Source organism: Rhinolophus ferrumequinum, chromosome 24 (assembly GCF_004115265.2).
Source record: "Rhinolophus ferrumequinum isolate MPI-CBG mRhiFer1 chromosome 24, mRhiFer1_v1.p, whole genome shotgun sequence".
In the NCBI taxonomy this organism is placed as follows: Eukaryota; Metazoa; Chordata; class Mammalia; order Chiroptera; family Rhinolophidae; genus Rhinolophus; species Rhinolophus ferrumequinum.
Window position 1 is genome coordinate 13,854,054 of NC_046307.1, and position 19,430 is coordinate 13,873,483.

General features: G+C 42.9%; 1 protein-coding gene across 3 annotated transcripts in view; it reads left to right on the forward strand.

Annotated features, from left to right (window-relative positions):
* The window catches only part of CTNNA1 (catenin alpha 1), a 229,159-nt gene that overhangs the window by 203,742 nt on the left and 5,987 nt on the right, over nt 1–19,430 (forward strand). For all 3 annotated transcript variants that reach the window (XM_033095903.1, XM_033095902.1, XM_033095901.1), the window contains exons 11-13: nt 8,999–9,155; nt 16,610–16,810; nt 17,336–17,487. In XM_033095903.1, coding sequence (XP_032951794.1) covers nt 8,999–9,155; nt 16,610–16,810; nt 17,336–17,487 — 510 coding nt within the window. The remainder of the gene's footprint in view (nt 1–8,998; nt 9,156–16,609; nt 16,811–17,335; nt 17,488–19,430) is intronic.

A 19,430-nucleotide genomic window follows, 5' to 3' on the forward strand; every position in this document is an offset into this window, starting at 1 on the left:
AAAGACTCTGAAGCACATAGAAGAAGAATGGTGGCTTTGTTAATGCCCAGAGTGCTGCCTGCCTCCTGTGAGGGGAACTGATCCTCTCGGTGGGGCTGGTAGCCCTGGCCCCCAACAGCAACTCCTTAGCAGCGTAAATGCTGTTCCAGTGGAAGAGTTGCCTCTCGTTTCCCAGGTGGAGAATGCTCCTGGGCCTACTCTGAGGATTTAGAGTTACCTTTCTCTAAATGGCCTGCCAAATGGCAGTGGCCACTGATAAAAGGGAATCAAGCAAGGGAACTGAAGTCATAGAGTAGAGGTCACAGGACTGAAGTTTCTGCGTTGTGTCTCCGACCAACTTTAAAATGTACGGTGACTGATGCTTTGGCTCTTCCATATAAATTATTCCTGACACTCAAGGTAGGTGACCAAAGTAAAGCCTGATTACTAATAGGAGCTCCTAACGGTGCACAGATTAGTTAGGGCATTTGTTCTCATTCTCAACCATGTGGATTAGTTTGCCAATGAGAGTTGCTTCATCTAAATATTAGTGTGATGGGCCAATTGTGAATACACATTATGTGAAGGACATTTCCCAGCTTTAATCTAGTCATGAAATCTGCCAGTGATTGCTAGCTGTACAGAAAATAAGTACAATGGATTGAATCACCTCCAGAAAGTTAATGGATGACCAAGTTGTATGAAATAAACTGAGAGCAGATTTCTAAAGATTTGGCATTCTTTCCTCAAGTTTGCCATTTTACCCTGTCAGCACTTTGTTTTTAATGTCTTTGGTTCTCCATTTGGTTTTGAAATGGTTGAAAAGCGACAATGCTTTCACATACTGATGGAAACAGATGGTAACACGCTGATCACACCTACCAAGGGTATTTATATAAATGATCTTAAAGCCTAGGGGTAGGTGGGATCTAGTAGATCCTAATGAAAATAGCAGTGTGCAGAAATCACGAGTGGCTGGGCCGTGTTGCCCAGGTTTGAGTTTGCCATCAGAGTTTGAGTTCTTCTTCTTTGTAGTTTCATTTCTCTTAGAGCAGACCTCATGGGGAGTGAGCTTAGACAGACCACGCTTGGTATTTGGTATGTGTCCTGAATAAAAAGGGGTTTCTCCAGGTGTGATTATCCTCCCAGATTCTCACCTAGGTGCACTCCTGTCATTCCTCACAAATGGCTGGGCAGGGTCAGTCATGGCAAATACAGTAGCCATTTGTAGGCATGGTAATGACACTACGTGCAGTACCATGTGCCGTTCCATCATTGCTTGGTCCTTTCATTATTTAGAAGTCAGCAGGTCAGATTTTTGTCAAGTCTCAATTTTAAATGATTGGTACCAGATTTGAAGTTTTGAAATTCTTTGACGAGGGTAAACCAAACTCTTGTGGGAGCTGCATCGGGCCTACCCTGGCCCATGTGCTTCCTGTTCAAAGGGCCTCTCCTTCAGGGTAGCTGGGCCGACGCTTTGAGGAAGCGGGATTTGAGTGGAGCGCTCTCCTTACTCTTCGTCCTGATGTGGACAGTGACCTCAGGCAGGTGGGGAAGGTGAGGGGGGTGTCCTAGCCCTGAGGTAGTCACTGGCCTCTTTGATAAACACTCCAGGCAAATTAATTACCTAGGCTAGCTTGTTACTTTCCCAGGATTTTAAGGTGGTGTTTAATATGCTATAGCATGGAGACAGTTATGTTAAAGTCTATGTTTCTTTATTGTGAGGCTGCTGTCAACATCTGTCCGAGGGGGCAATACGTGTTAGGCTTTTCCAGGCTGGTTTCTGTGCCTCACACCCCAGCTGCCACTTTCAGGGAGCCTTGGCCCGGGTGCCGGGGGAGGGGGCGTCGGGGGTGGGGTGGCTCCTTGTGCAGCTTCCCTGGGGGCTGCTTTCACTGGCTCCACTTCCAGTTTCCAGTTGGCTCCTAGACCTTATTGCTCCTTTCTGGAGGGGAGAGGACAGATGGAGCCTCTAGAGTTTTCTTCCTCCTCATTTTCCAGTGTGCCCAATACCAGTTAACTTTTAGAAATGGGAAATTTTGTTCTAAAGTACTAACTTTTTAGTAGTAAAGCAACTTTAACTCCAAATATTTTTTGTTAAAGTTGAGTTGAGGAGGAAGTCACCCGAAAGTGGTTTTATTTTGTTGTACGTGGGGGGAAAGCTCCGACATTTTTTGGTGATGTGCTGTTATCATGGGTACGAGAGGAAGTAGGTCAGTTCTTCTCCTGCACTTCCCTCCCCTTTGTGGCTGCACTCCCTCTCACTCAGTTCGTCAGAAAATGGACCCGCCTTCATCTGAGCAGAAAGGAAAAAACTGATTTGGGACAGACCGTTTGTGTCCACGTATGTCCCCAACATTGTCTTGCTGGTGGATGTGCAGAAGCCATCTCAGCCCCTGGTGGCTGCTTCACGTACTTCAGGTTTTCGATTCATTTGGTGCTGGCCAGGGGTGAAAACAGCAAAAACCAAAACAAAACCCTGCCAACGCCATGTTTCTGACAACTGAGTCTTTAAAATTTGAGAAAGGCATTTTGGAGATGATCTCACTTAATATTTTATTTTTCTTGGTTTATTGTGCAAGTATGAGCATTGTGCACTTAACATTAATACAAATCTGGCACTTTAATAATTCATATATCCTGGTTTAAAACATGGCCTTTCTTGGAAATCTGCAAAGGGCGAATTGAGTATGTGAAGCCACTGCTTACCTGCATTTTTTTTGTACTTTTCACTAAATTGAGAAATAACTTATGAAATTGTACATTCTTCTACCTCCTTAGATTTATCTTCCATATTGTTTTTTTCCTTCCGTTGTGCTTGTGGGAACACTGATCATTTTTGTGACTAACAGGCTTGACAAGCATCAAATAAGTACAAACCCAGACAGGCCTGGCCTGCAGGTTGTGAGAAAACATACAGCTCTTACAGGAGCACCCAAGGCAGAGCGGCCAGGGTAGCCTGCGGCCTCAGCTCTCACTCATCTATTATTTCACAATCATAAGACCATCTGCCTTCGAATCACCTCACTTCTTCACTTCTGATATTCTCTAATCTTTTCTCACAAAGCAGTTTCACAGAAGGGCTCCAAGGAGATGCTTCTGACTAAGTTTCACCATTTTCTCTTTCCTCCACCCTCACCCCCATCCAGAGGTCTGCAGGTTCCAGGCGTCCTGAGATACTGCAGTCTCCTTGTCAGGCTGGCATATTGATATCGGTCTTGTTTTTTTTCTTGTAAAGTTTGGTTTCCAAATCATAAAAGATGGAAAGTGTTTCTTTCTCTTCCGTTTTCTTGAAAAGTCTGTGTAATTGGTATTGGTCCTTTTTTATATGTTTGGGAGAATTTATCAATGAGGCCATCTGGCCTGGAGTTTTCTTCATGGGAAGGTTTTTAATAGTGAATTCTTGAATAGATATCAGGATATTCAGATTAGCTGTTTATTCTTGAGTGAGCTTTGGGAATTTGTATTTCATCAATTGCTACTGTTTTCTTCCTTCTGCTTGCTTTGAGTTTAATTTGCCCTGTTTCTAGTTTCTATAGTTAGAAGCCTTTAGATCCTTGATTTGAGATCTTCTTTTCTAATGAACAGTTCAACGTTTAATGCTGTAAATTTCACTCAAAGCAGTGCTTTAGCTACATCCCACAAATGTGTGTGTTAAATAGTGCAGTTGAGATGGTCAAGAAAGACCTCACTGAGAAAGTGCTGTAGAAGCAGAGACCTGGAGGAGATAACCGAGCAAGCCGTAGAGTATCTTAGGGGAGAGGACTCCAGGCAGAAGGAACAGCAAATGCAGAGGCTTTGAGGAAGGGGGTCAAATTGTAACAGGAGTTTGGGTAGTGTAGGGCCTTTTCGGTACAGCTTTTAGTGACATGGAAAGCCATTGAAGGGTTTTGAGTAGAGGATTGACATGATCTGAGATTTTAACAAGGTCTCTCTGACTTCTGTGAGGAAGGATGGAAGCAGAGAGACAGACCCCTTAGGAAGTGCGGTAAGCAGAATAATGCCCTCCCCCCCCCCCCAAAGAGGGGGACATTTTCTAATACCTGAACCCTGTGAATGTTACCTTACATGACAAAGGGGACTTTGTAGAGGTAAGCTAAGGCCCTGTAGTTGGTTAGATTATCCTCGATTATCCAGGTGGGACCCCGCCTCAATCCTTAGGGAGGCAGAGCTGTCAGAGTCCAGAGTCAGAGTCAGAGATGAGATCATGGAAACTGGAGTTGGAGTGATGTGGCCACAAGCCAAGGAATGTGCGCAGCTTCTAGAAGTTGTAAAGGGCAAGGACTGGATGCTTCCCTGGAGCCCCAGAATGAACAGTTCTGATGACACTTTGATTTTAGATCTTTGCAAACCATTTTTGGCCTGCGGAACTGTAAGGTAATACATTTCTGTTCTAAGGACAACTACGTTTGTGGTAATATGTTACAGCAGCAATAGGAAACTAAAACAGAGGCTCTGGTACTAATCCAGGCAAGAGGACAGTGGAAGTGGTGAGCACTGGTTAGAGTCTGGATATATCTTGAAGGTAGAGTTTACTGAAGGATTTTATGTGAGATAGAGGGGAAAAAGAATAGTCAGGGAAATTCCAAGATTTTGAGCCTACAAAGATGGAAGGGTGGAGTTGTCATTTACTTTGATAGGGAAAAGTGGTTTGGCAGAAGAGCTAAAGGGCTCATTCAGCGTGGCTGGGAACAGGAAATCGTAAGTTTTATTTTGGATGTGCTTATTTTGAAATATCTGAGACATCTGTGTAGAGCTATCAGGTATGTAGTAGGGTATGAGTTCGGGGCTAGAATGAGTGCTGTAGGAAAGAGATGTGGGATTAGTGGGCAAAATCATGAAACTAGATGAAATTGTTCATAGGAGGAGTGTAGAAAGAGAGAAAGAATCGAAATCTGAGGAACTCCAACATTAGTGGAAAAAGACAAGACAGCAAAGGCAATGGGAGAAGAGGTAGCCAGAATGGTAGTAATAAAACAGAGAAAGTGATAAAATCTGACATCCAGGGAGTGGCCAGATAGCTCAGTTGATAAGAGCGTGGTGCTAATAACACTAAGGTTGCTGGTTCGATCCCCGATCCCCGTATGGGCCATTGTGAGCTGCGCTGTGCTTTAAAAAAAAAAAAAAAAACTAACATCCAGGCCTGATAAAACACTTTGCATACTAGGAATAGAAGAGAATTTCCTCAGCCTGGTGAAACATGGTACTTAAAGGTGAAAGGCTGAGTACTCTCCCCCTACAGTCAGAAACAAAACAAGAATGTCCATCATCATTGTGCTGGAGGTTTTAGCAACAGCAACATTTTAAAACTTGACATTCACTATGGTAGAAGTGCCTAGTGTGCATCTTTGCAAATTCAATGAGCAAAAATATTAACTCACATTAAATTGCATTTCTTTGTGAGTACATTTTCCCCCTAGTTGTTGCCTAGTCGTTTGTGGTTCACCTTAGGTAAGCTGTCCATGTCTTTCCCTCATTTTCTGCTGGTATTTTGGTGTTTTCCTTACTGATCACTACACACACACACACACAGACACACACATACACATTTCATCTATCATGTACATACTTAAATAGAGGAAGTAATCAAATTTATAGATTGACTTCTACCATTGTTATTTGGAAGTAGAAAAGAGTTTTCTAGCCATAAAAAATATTTATTTCTATTTACAGTTTTGTTCAGTAAATATATAAATTGTATTCTTCTGGCCTTGTTATTTTTAATTTAACTCATCTATCTAGACACAGTCTTAGCACATAAATATAAATATGAAGTGAGGCTGTAACTTAATGGACCATTCCCCACTGATAAGTGATGTCACTTTTATCATACATTCTGTTTTGCTCTAGGATAGGGTCTGGTTTTAGACTATATTCTGTTCTGATTACTTTAGCTTTATATTGTATTTTAACTATCCCTCCCTTACTCTTGCTCTCTATCCCCAAGATTTTTTTTTTTTTTTGGCTATTCTCAGCTATTTATTGTTCCAGATTAATTTGTAAATAAATAGGTCAATCTTCCTACCCTTAAACATGGAATGTATTTCTATTTATTCAAGTTTTTTTTAATGCACCTCAGAAAAGTTTAGTTATTTTTTTGTTACTTCAGTCCTGTGAGTTTCTTTACAGATTTAATCCTACATGCTGTTTTCATGAAGATCTGACACTCCCCTCATTTTATAGTCTAAATTTTTTCTAGTATATAGAAAAGTTATTGATTTTTATATATTTATATTGTCTCTAGCTACCTTAATGAATTCTTATTAATTCTGAGAGTTTTTTCAGTTGACTCTTTAATTTCCTAGATAAACAAAGGTCATTTGCATTGAAAAGTAATTTTGTTGTCTCCTTTCTAAGAGCTTTTTCTATCTTTTCCAATTCCCATTTAATTTCATTAGCTAGAAAGACCATTATATTATTATTTAAGTAATGGTGACAGTAGGTATTCCAATCAATAACATCTTGATTTTTAAGGTAAATGATTCTAGAGTTTTACCACTAAGTGTCAGATGATTATTTAAAGTAGTGTTTTAAATATCTTTCCTATTTTTAATTTACTAAGAGACATCAGAAATGAGTATTTATCAAGTGTCCTGTACCTCAGGCAAGTTGCTGTGCCTCCGCTGCACTTTCTCAGATAAGATATATTACAGAAAAAGAGAGCAATTTTCTCTTTGTAAGGGAAAATTATCTTAGTATTTACAACATATAATTAAGTCCCTGCCTGTGTTTACTTGGCTCTCTTTGGAAATATTTTCTTCAGCTAGATATTCTTACAAGGTCTAGCTCCACTCTGATTCACTGATACATGAATGAATTAATGAGTTAGTTAATGAAGTGAGTAGTCCACAATGGTGAATCACCCAGTGGAAATGAATGGCAAGAAAAAAAAGAGAAAAAGAACAAGCCTTGAAAATGATGAAAATATGGAAGACCACAGCATAACATATGAGAAAGATAGGTTGTCTCTTCCAAATAATTTGTCCAAATCCATACATTTTTGAAAGTTATTAATTAACTAATAACTGGGATGGCCATTCCCCCATGCCTGTGCTCTGTAATTGATGGCCTATCACGTCCAGTTGTTTAGGAGGGAAGGGAACGGTTGCACCAGTCTAGTCAGTCTAATTCTTCAGTTTTTTTAACTATAGTCTTTGGGGGCTAAGTTGATAACATCATTCTTGAATACTCCTCCAGTATATTAGGAATTATACACATGACCTGAATGCATGTGGTTCTTACATTGCCTAAAAAAAGAATCATCCCAAACTCTTATCCTCGGGTTTTATGCCCAAATGCTTCTATGGAAACTTTTTCTGCCTCATCCATATCTCCACTCCATCACCACCAGTTTCCTCTTGTCTGCTTCCCTTCTAAGTTGCATTATTATAAACACATTTATTTTTAATAACCCATAAGCACCTTGTACCTAGAAATCTTAACTGATTATTCTCTCAGCTCATTTTCATGCAGTTGTCATTCATTCAGTGAATACATCAAAGAATCTGAGTAGATACTTCTCTAAAGAATTTATACTAATGGTCAATAAGCACATGAAAGAAAAGATGTGTAACATCATGAGCCATTAGGGAAATGAAAATTATAACCACAGTGAGATAGCACTTCACATCCACTAGCATGGCTATAAATTTTTTTAAAAAGGAAAAACAAGTGTTGGTGAGGATGTTGGGAAATTGGAACCCTCATACATGCTGCTGGGAATGCAAAATGGTGCAACTGCTTTGGAAAACAGGAAGGAAGTTCCTCAGAAAGTTAAACAAAGTTAACCATAAAACCCAGCAATTCTACTCCTAGTTGTATACCCAAGAATAATGGAAACATATGAAAACATGTACATGAATGTTCATAGCAGCATTATTCATAATGGCCAAAAAGTGGAAATGAATCAAAAGTCCATCACGTTATGAAGGATAAATAAAATGCGGTACAGCCATATAATGGTGTATTATTTGTCAATAAAAAGGAATGAAATACCGATAGATTTTACAGTATGGATGGACCTCAAAAATATGTTAAGTGAAAGAAGCTAGTTACAAAATCTACATATTAATACGATTCCATTTATATGAAATGTCCAGAATTGGCAAATCCATAGAGACAGAATGTTAAGTTAGTGGTTCCCAGGAGATAGGGTAAGGAGTGTTGAGAGACGGGAGGGGGCTGACTAATAGATGTGGGTTTCTTTTGGGGATGATGATTGTGGTGATGGTTGTACAGCTGTGAAGATACTGAAAACCACTGAATTAAATGGGTGATTTAAATGGGTGAATTGTTTGGTATGTGAATTATATCTCAAAACTTTTTTTTAAGAAATAACTTTTTAAACTTAACAATTTTACACTTTCTATGCAGTTATTATATGTCAAATATGCTGTTAGAAAAATGCTTGGAATTGGAATACAATATATTTTTCACAAATGTGCTGTGATAATGTATAAGGAACCTAAAATGCTAAATGTCCCTGACAAGATTACTAAGAATGGCGGGTAACTGAACAAACCTAGATATCCTACAGTAAGAAAATAGTGCTATACCGCCCGTAAGATGGAATAATAAACAGTTAATGTTTTAAACATACATGCAATGATATGGAGAAGTATTTAAAATAAGAAACAACGTAGTTTTATGTAGCAAGTCTTACTAATTGTATATTTTTTGACATGCATGCATGCCTACATATGTATATGAGGAGAAAAAAGCCTGGAAGATGTTAAAAATTACAGTTGTTTCACTGTGGAAATATTAGAGATATTTTTGTTTGTAGTTGTCCATCGTTGCAATGTATTACTGTATTTCAAATGTGTTACTTCTCGACATTCACACATAAAAACCTACCGTTCCACACACTTCTTTCCTCCATCTGTGTTAACGGTGGAACATGTGGTATCGTGTCCTGGGGAAGGCATGTGAAACAAAGCCATCAACACGCTGACCATATTATCCCAGTTTGATTTTCATGACTTTGAAGCGTAAACAATGAACTTTAATATTTTTGCAGGTTATCAATGCTGCATTGGCTTTGGCAGCAAAACCACAGAGTAAACTGGCCCAAGAGAACATGGATCTTTTTAAAGAACAGTGGGAAAAACAAGTCCGCGTTCTCACAGATGCTGTGGATGACATTACTTCCATTGACGACTTCCTGGCTGTCTCAGGTAATGAGCTGGTTCCCCAGAGGAGCATGTGAGGATGCGCATAATTACTTTTGCCTAAGTTACAATAATGGACAATCAAAACGCCCCCAAGTCTGGGCAGGTGAATTATTCTAGCAATAATGTGCAGGTTTTCATTTTAATTAAAAAAAAAAAAAAAAAAAGCTCCCACTGTCCCCTGAGCCGTGGAGGTGGGCTCGTGTCCCCTGTGCTAGGGCTGGTCTCGGTCTAGACATGAATCAGAAAGCTGCTGGCAGAGACCTCCCGTTTGTATAGAGCAAGGTCTTACCACTGTGACCTGTACCGCACCATAACCATCCAGCCCTCTTCCAGCTGTGTGCTTAGGAAAGGCATTGACCTGTATCCTAGAGCCTGTGGGTATTTGTTATAAGCAAGTGAAATTTAGGAGAAGGGAATCCCAACACCATCACCTTTAGTTTCTTTTGTAAACTAAATTTTTTCCCTTCTTGGAAATCTGTTCTGTCTCCCTCACAAAAATGATCATAGTTTAACTGCCTACTTTTTGAAAGACTCTGCCTACATGATGCACAGACAGAAAACAGAGAGGAAATATTTAAGTGCCATTTAATTAGGAACTTGCAAAAAATAAATCTGAGTAATTCACCTCACAGAACAGTTGATTTCATTATATAAACATAAACTGGTAATGACATAGTAAATCGCATTCATATAGAAAATGTCTGTCAACTGTAATTCTCTGTTTGTCACATAGATGAATGTCAGTCCATCTCCATTTAATGCGCTCTCCGTTTGAGGGGCCCTCTGCTGCCCTTGGCTGCCCTGCTTGCTCTCTGGCGGTGCCAGGCTTCCTAAAGCCAGCGGTTGTGGGGAGAGTCAGTGGCTGGGTACTTGTAGGGCTGAAACTACCTGTCACCCCAGGGAACCCCAGGCTGAAGGTGGGAGATGCAGGTGGCAGTGGGGCTTGAAACAGAAGTGGGGCTTCAGTCCCTGCACAGCAGCTGTCCTCCAGCAGTGAGTGACCTTATAAGGTGACAATGTGTTCCACATGCCAGTGTTCCCGTCGCTGCCCACTTTCCATGGGGTTGGTGGCTCTACTGGACAGAGTTGGGAGCAGGCCATCTGTAAAGTGTAGAAAGGGGGTAAACCACGCTGCTGCAGGACTGCCAGATTGCAGGTGCTGGTGCTTTAAAACAAAAACCCATTTGCAAGCACATCTTTACAGGTGCCAAAAATGCAGCAATGGCTTTTTTGGGAAATCTTGGCCTTCTGTTGTTTTTCCCAATGAAGTATTGAATTATTCTCTTTCATAGGTTTAGAGAAAAACATTCCACCTTCACAGCACACTTTTAAGCAAACAACAAATTCTGAACTCCCAGTGCAAAGCCCCCCTCCAAAGACAGCTATTCCATTCCTAAACTTCCTGTTTTGTGCTTAGGGTGGGTAGATCTCAGGCTCGATCTCCAGGGATTTTCAGTCCTCCTTACAGCAAAATAAAATGGAAGAATCTAATGTCCTTCATGTAACATTCTTCAAATCTGAGAACAAAAGGGATTCTGCAGTAGTGTTTAGTGGGATGCAGGTAGTATCTTCAGGGTATGTGACATAAAACAGAAGAACAGTAAAGAGAAATCAAATTCTTTAACAGATACACTTTTGTCTGGTATGTTCAATTTTTATGCAAATGTGGAAAGCATAGGGTTGACTTGATGGAAAGGAGTTTAGACATTTTCTATTTAGCATATAAAAAACACGGAACAATTCTCAGTCAGAAAGTGGTGGTGGTTGCAGAGCATCTGAATTTTCGAGGTCTACCCTGATGGGTTTCTCTGATGTTTTGTCACAGACTTGCTTAGCAATGTCAAGTAACTAAATAATCAACAGGACAGGGCTATTCGCAATTCTTCTGATTTGTATAATGTGCTAAAATTTTTAGGGGCGTGGGGTGAAGGGAGGAGACAAGCAGCAGATGCGCGTGTGGAGTTCTACTGGATTAAGCAGCTTATACCCTCACGCACCTGCTTCGCCCATGGCAGCTCTAGCACCTTGTTTGTGGGGGGCCTAGCGATGTCCCCCCAACACACAGCCTCAGGAGTGAAGTGGCGGCTCTCACTGAGAGGAGCTTCACTTGGAACTGGCAGGCACCACCCCCGTCCCCCACCCCCCGCACTGGTCCCCAGCATCTCTAGGTGTGCACCGTGGATTGGAGAGCTGGTGGCGTCTACAGCAGGCGCGGGCAGGCTTTAGACAGGAAGCCGTGTCTTGCCCTCACCCTGCCCTGCCCCTCAGCCAGTCCAGTCCCCCCCTTGCCCTTACACACATTGGTGCCTCACTGGTCCCCTCAGTGAGGTGGGTATGTTTCTGAGTATGGGGGTGCCAAGCACAGGTCTGCCTTACGGTTAGTGGGCTTCATAAAATTTTGCTAAATGAAAAGTACGGATGCTGCTTGGCTGCTTGACTCCTTGGAGTGGTCGTTCACTGTGTTCTGGGCTGGGGCCTTGCGGCCCTTGTGAGCGTTTTTGGGGACTATTTCCACTGATAATTTTCTACCGTCTTGGAATCCATGGGGCCTGGATGTTTGCTGCAGCCCAGCCCACTCACTGAGAACATCCCCAAGGGGAAGGTATTGAAGGAATAGGTCTCAGAGGCCCCTCTGCTGCTTGATCTCTGTTGTTCCCGGATGTTTTGTTTCATTGGCTCCAGAAGTTCCCTCATACTTACCATAAGGCGTAGCCTAAATTTGTGGCGCAAAAAGTACTGATCATCATGTGTACAATCTGGTGAAGCCGCCAAGACCCTGTGCCCGCATTTTTATGAGGCTGCAGGGCAGGGGGAGCTTGGGCCACCGCATGTCAACTATGAGACGGGGGCACGTGACAATAGAGAGAGGCACATGCAGCCACCTCAGGCAAGAGGGAGTGGCGACTCTCTCCTCCCAGCTATTCAGATGTTGCCTGGTAAATAGTGGAGGTGGTTTAGGATGCTAGAGAGCATCCAGCAAACCAGGAGTGTGTTTATATTGACTGATCCCTTAATAGGGGTTTGAAATTTATCAAAGGGACACTGTTTGAATTTCATTTGAATTGTATTAACAAATGCTTTCCCAAAATGCGGCTTACTTTCTCATTCGTTTGCTTGCATGTGGAAGTTTTGGTCACTGTTTTTATTTTTGTTTTTAAAAGGTGTGAGTGGTTCTAATTGGTTTATTACATTTCTTTACCAAATGCTCTTGGAAACAATCATTTCATTAGCTACTTTAGGACAACACACAAGAGTGATGATTTCTCCTGTCTTCTTCGTTATCAGTGTGCCCAAAGAATTTGGTCTTGATTGGGAGGACATTAAATAAAAGGATTATTGTACCTAATGTTTGTTTTTGTGTTTAATAGCAAAAATGACAAACAGAAGCAAGTAGCTAGGTAGTAGTGAAGTTAGGTTTGATTTTTGACTCCTGTGTCCACTTGCTCTGTGACCTCGGATAAGTCACTCAATACTTCTGTGCCCCCGTTTCCTCATTAATTGGTTGGTGGTTTTATTTTTTAAAGAAATGGCACCTGTTAGTTAAATGTCAAGCACTCAGATTATTTCCTGTTATATATAAGTCCTTTATATAACTTAGTGTCTCCTGTGTGTATAAGGTTGCACCAATAAAGCTCTCCAGAGCAAGGGGTATGCAGAATGGGTCCTGTTCTGCATTGTGAACTGAAGTATAAGTTTATGTATTCTTTCTGGAGAATGCCAGTTGGCTTGGTTCCTGGATGGCAGTTAGGCACCATACATCTACTTTAAACATATGTGCCTTTGATTTAATAATCCCATTGCTAGAAATTTTCCCCAGGGACATGTACACAAATAAATGTTTGCCAGAATACTTGTACGAGGGTGTTCACCTCAACCAAAATGTGTAAGAGAAGACTGGATAAGTGAATTATGGCCCCTCCATCTGTTCCCCCCCACCCCCCAAATATTAACAATCCTGAAACAAGGATGCAGCCATTAAAATGGATGAGTTGCAGATCTGTAGATAGACCTAGAAAGGTTTTCAAATGAAAAATAAGTATAATAGTGTCCATAATATGATTCCTTGTGGACAGACTGGAGTATGTGTATGATTTGTTTTTCCTGTTAGAAGCACCAAAAAAAACGAAAAAGACTGCATTGAACAGCCATAGTTTTTAATGGGGTGCAGATTGGTGTGTTTACTCGGCACGTGTAAACCCATGGTGAGTTTCCTGGGGATTTCAATGAAAGCTCAAGTAATTTATGCTGTGTTATCGTGAGAGCCCCCAACCCTCCTGTGTTTGCATGTGGCCACTGAACATTCACTTCTCCCCTTGGGCTCCAGTGTAGAGAGCAGGGTTGATGCTGTGTCCCAGGTGTGAGGTGGCCTCAGCGGCTGGGGCTTCCTTAGACGGCTGTTCAGTGAGGGTAGAGAATATTACTTTAGTCAGCTTCCTGAAACGGAAGGCTTCCTTTGTCACTGAAGGTTTGGGTTCATCTGGGGAAAAGCCGGTTTGAATTTAAGAAGGTCTAAATTGATTTTTTAAAACACAGGTGTCTAAATGAAGCTAGAAGTTTAGGCCACTTCTAAACTTGGTGGAAGTTTAGGCCACTTTGTTTAGTGAACAAAAAGAATGCCATCCTTCAGTAACTCTAAGATGTGCTCCCCAAATATTAACAATCCTGAAGCAAGGATGAGTCTTAAAAATCAATGATGAGAAACATTGGTTCATAGTTTAGTTAGCAATATCTTTTCTTTTTATTCCTTTCCTTTTCTTAATGATACAAGATACAAGTGTAAAATACTGTGTTAGATTCAGTAAAAGCAGCAGTTTTTAACCACGGCCTAGTATGGTAGGCAAGCTCAGTACCATTCTCTTTAGTTTAAATTAATATGTAGAGTGTTTGTACTATGTTTCTGATGGGCTCCAAATCCATTTATTCTTGTAATTGTTTCAGATATCCCCCCCTAAAATGTGTTTATGTAAAAAGTTTAATATGTTTTCTCTTTTGATAGTAGTACAATGACATAAACCTTAACAAGTCTCCTAATTTTTTAATTAGTAGACACTAAATTATGGTATTAGCTATATTGTGGTAATTCATTTTTCCTTTCTGTAACAGGAATTCTTACTATACTCTGGCTTTCCTTGGAAAGATATTTTATTAATACTGGGGGTGCCAAAAAAATGTATAGAAGTGGACACTTTGGTTAACGTTGCTCAAGCAGTAGATCGCTGTAATGAGAAGTGTCTGGACGCTGATGGTAACCACTTTGAACACTTTGTAATTGCAGAAGTCAAACGTGACTTGTATTAATCTTTTGTTATTGGTAAATATTGAGTATTACAATTTTAATACAGTTTTCCTTTCTTAAAATATGTATTCATTTTTTTGGCACCCTCTTATATATAAAGACTTTTAAAGCGTTTAGGTTCACAGCAAAATTGAAAGGTAGGGATTTCCCATCTGACCTCTGCCCCCACACGCACAGCCTCCTCCGTTTCAATACCCCCCACCATGGTGGCACATGTTACAACCGACAGACACATCATTACTGCCCCAAATCCACAACATACATTATTATTCACTCTTGCTTTACATTCTGTGGTTTGGGACAAATGTATCCATCATTATAATATCATATAGAGAATTCACTGCTCTGTCTGTTCATCCCTGCCTCCAGCCCCGGTCTTGTCTCCTTAGTTTTGCCTTTTCCAGAACATCATGTAGTTGGACTCATACAGTATGTAGCTTTTTCGAACTGGCTTCTTTCACTTAGTCATATGCAGGTAAGATTCTTCCGTGTCTTTTCATGGCTTGATAACTCATTTCTTTTTAGTGCTAAGTAATATTCCATTGTCTGGGTGGACCCAGTTCATCTGTTCACCTACTGAAGGACATCTTGGCTGCTTTTAAGTTTTGGCAATTATGAATAAAGCTGCTGTAAACATCTATGTGTAGGCTTTTATGTGGGCGTAAGTTTTCATCTCCTTTGGATAAATACCAAGGTGTGTGACTGCTGAATTATATAGTAAAAGTATATTTAGTTTTGTAGGAAAGATGTTTTCACCAAATCTCTTTTCAGTTCTTTCACATTATTAGGTCTTTCTCATTGTGAGTTTTTCATCATTGTCCATTGTACCTGTGGCTTTAGTGCAAAGATCCTTATACAGTCGCTGCCTGCAGTCTGTCGGGAACTCCGAGGAGGAGGGCCTTGGGTTTTGGGGCCCACAGGCGTTCCTGAAGCCCAGGCAGGGCATTGTGGTGGCTCTGTTCTCTGCTCCATCTGCCCAGTGCCACGTGCCTCTGGCTGCCCTTGAGGAAATGGTATAGCATCACCACGTTCTTGTTTTGGGTATCTTAAGAGGTCAAGCTTATTACTAGCTCCCTAAGACACTGTCAAATATAACGTGACTGTGTTAGCAGAGGCTAGGAATGGTATGGCTTTTGGAAGTAGATTAAATCAGGAACCAGTCCTGGATAATGACATGTCAAAGCACAAGGTAGCCAGGCCAGGCAAAGAAATTACCAGACGTGTTTCTTAAACAGATTGCATTTGCCCTAATTGTTCTGGCTCTTCCAGAACTGGCCATTAGTCTTTCACTTGTTGTACCAGGTACTCTTGGTTTAAGGGAGTGAGCATGTCTTTGACACTGCTTCGAAGTTCCCACATGTCATGAGGAAAACTCTTTTCCGAGCAGGAAGGAAACGGCCAGGTGATCACCTGGGACCTTCCTTTGTGTTGCTCGCCCATCTGCCCCGTGGAGTCCAGGCAGCCCTGTCATTCAGGCTCTGCGGTGGTCTCTGCAGTTCTGGGGGAGTGAGAACATGCCCTGTCCCATTCTGGGTCTGTCACTACAGAGCGACCTCATTCGTTTTAACGGTTGCGTAGTGCCCATAATTTATTACCCACTCTGCGGGTGGACATTTGGGTCGCTTCCACTTTGCTATTATAGATGAGGTTGAAGCCAACTCCTTATACTGGGGTTCCCAAGATCCGCTGTCAAGCTTTTTGCTTTGAGGAAAAATGGTTTTGGTGGGTCTTCCAGTTCCAGGTCTCAGACTGGTAGGAGCCACTTGTCGGCTTTAACAAGATTCAGCGGTTTCCACAAATACCATAAGAGGCCTAGCTGAAGCCCACAAGAGGGTTCCAGAATGTTTGCCCTCAGGTAGGCTCCCTCAGCACCCTCCTGATGAGGCTCCAGCCTGCTTTCCAGCACCTTCTCCTGTCCCAGGGCTGTTGTGGCTTCTTGGTAGATTGACTGCTGTTGGCTCTACTGGAGGAAGGGACGAGGGACGGGAGGATAAAGCCTTACAGCGAACCTTCAGATTTATGTAAATGTCTAACCACTGTGTTACACACCTGAAACTAGTATTTATTGTTTGTCAAGTGTAATTGTAAAAGAAAAGCAGCAAATTTGTCCCCTTCTTGTGGAAGGCCTCCTCCCTCAATCAGCTTTTTGCTTGTTCCTCAGAAAATCACATTTTGGAAGATGTGAACAAATGTGTCATTGCTCTCCAAGAGAAAGATGTGGATGGGCTGGACCGCACAGCAGGTGCAATCCGAGGCCGGGCAGCCCGGGTCATTCACGTTGTCACCTCAGAGATGGACAACTATGAACCAGGGGTCTACACAGAGAAGGTGCTGGAAGCCACCAAGCTGCTCTCCAACACAGGTACGGGAACTCCCTTCATCACTGGTGCTCCTCACACGCAGATGGCCTCGGTTAGGAAGCAGATTAGGACTCAGGTCTTAAGGGTTCTGGGTGGTGCATCAGGCTTATGGGACACTGGTCAGCAAGAGTAAGGCCTCACGTACACACCTCCTGCATGTGTGTCCCATGATTCATGGTTAGAATAATTCTAAACATACTATTTAAGGTGGACTCTGAATTAAAATCTGTCGGTGAATAAATGCTACATTAAGGAGGGTCCCATTCTTAAGGCCTCAAGTTAATCTCACTTCACATTCTCAGCCATCTAAATCCCGTATTGTAGAATCTGGTCAGACAAAGATGATTCAAGTCTTTATAAAATAGAGCCTTTAATTTATTCCAGCCATAAACATGTCTCACGTGGGTAGGAGCAGAGGCTCTTCTTCACACACCTCGCCTCTGTCTCTGAATGAGGGGTTTGGGGGGTTTGGTAGAACGAGGACGTCTGCTGGGCCAGCAGCATCGGCCTTGCCCCTTCCTCCACAGTCATGCCCCGCTTTACCGAGCAAGTGGAGGCGGCCGTGGAGGCCCTCAGCTCGGATCCCGCCCAGCCCATGGATGAGAACGAGTTCATCGATGCCTCGCGCCTGGTGTATGATGGCATCCGGGACATCAGGAAAGCGGTGTTGATGATAAGGGTGAGTAACTGCATTTCAGACGTTTTAACAGCTCACAGCTCTTTCTTATCATTTGCTAAACTTGAGCAGCTCATCATTCTGGAGCTCAGCTGCATTGGCAGTATATTAAAACCATGAATCTAAAAGCCGTTAGAATGAGATGTATTTAATTACATTGTCTAAAATGACTTAGTTGCAAGTTAGAATCCAAACTTGGGCCAAGAATGGAGCTAGTATGAGCTGGCCTTGACAATTTAATTTAGGGCAAACAGTCACCACAAATATGAGGCTTCCGTTTGAATTAGAGGGAAACTACAGACAGTAAAGGCTCTTCAGTTAATTTCAGAGACAGGCACAGTGCAGATTGAAGTTATTCTTCACAAGGAGCACCCCTCTGTTCAGAGGGGCAGGCGGCAGGCAGGATAGGAGATCCCCAGTGTGCAGGGTGAGGGACTGACAGCCCTCCATGGTGTTCACGGCCCTCGAACCATAGCTGAATGGAAGTGCCACCTGCTCTTCTGAGAAAGCCCAAGGCCCCTCCTGGATCGGCGTCAAGAAACAGGCTCTGAGACGCTACAGCCCCTCCATGATGCATCCCTTGGGTGCTGGGCCTGGCTCACAGCTGCCCTTCCCGTAGCAGTGACCCCTCACATGCTGCCCTGCGCCTAACTCCCCAAGGCCACTCCCATTCCCCAGGGCCAGGCCCTGCCCTTGCTGTGGAGCAGGCAGTCGGAGCGCGATGCCTGCTGGCCCCTGCATACGTGGCTGTCCCACCATGCTGTCAGTCTGGGGTCAGGGGAGTTTCATTTACACCTTCATGGTCTGCTAGTCAGACCTCCCAAGGTTGGCAGGGATGCTGACCCACTATTTCCCCTCAGCCTGACAGCCTGCAGAACCTAGCCAGATTGTCACCTGGAAACAGAGGCCACTTCTAAGGCACTCGCGTCAGCCTAGACTCATGTTGTATGCAGTGTAGAAACTCTTGGGCAAAACTGCACTGTCTCTGGGGTGAGGAGGAAAGAAACTGTTCAAGGATTGGCTGCTGGCTGTTCCTACAGGCCCTGGATCACCTGGTCATGTTGGGGGTACAGGGAGCAAGTGGAGCCTTTTGCTTATTTCATCCCTGCTGCTGTGCTAAAGAAGAGCCCATGTTCAACAGATGCCTGGCCTGGTTGAACACAGGGTTAAACCTAGGGGCCATTATCTCAGGGGTGTGAAGAGGTCTCTGGGTCGCAGATACCAGTGGTAATGAATGCAGCTCTTTCTCTGCTGAGTTCTTTCCATGCTGACACCTAGAAATAGAATAAAATGTATCTTAATGATAGAGAGGAGTTAACACCTTTGGGGATTTAAGTGGCTGCAAGTGCATGCGCTCCAGGAGATGCTTGCAAATTCCAGCCTCCCGTTTTGGGGAGGCAGGTAGTGTTCTGGGAAACCACATCCTGGGAGCAGGCAGGTGGCTTGGATTCCTCTTCCAGGTGGCAAAGGATTACAGTGGGCAGTGGTAGCGTGGGGTTTTGCCAGGGTCTCCATGGACGTGCTCACTGGTATCTCGTGCGACTCCCACTGTCCTTGTCTCACGGAGAGCCAGGCCTGGCCTTTGCATGTGTACAAACCCAAGGTACTCTGGGTGGTTTCAGGTGCCTTCTCACGTGTCCTCTCATTGGAGCCTCACAGCACGGGCTGGGGCTGGACTCGGTCCTGGTGCGGGCGAGGGCCTTGCCTCACTGCCCTCCTGTCACAGGCAGGCTGGCCAAAAGCCAACCGCAGCTGCTCTGCCTGCTGCCCCGGCCCGAGAACTTGCATTTGTTTCAAGTCAGCAGCTAATCACGAGAGGCTAGAGGTTGTGCAAAATAAGAATTTTATTTCATAATTAAAGAGCTAAGGCTACTGTCAGTCCCTTTGGTACTCAGACCATACCAGCCACATTCTTTCTTCCTTTTATCAAAGTAAAAAAAATAACA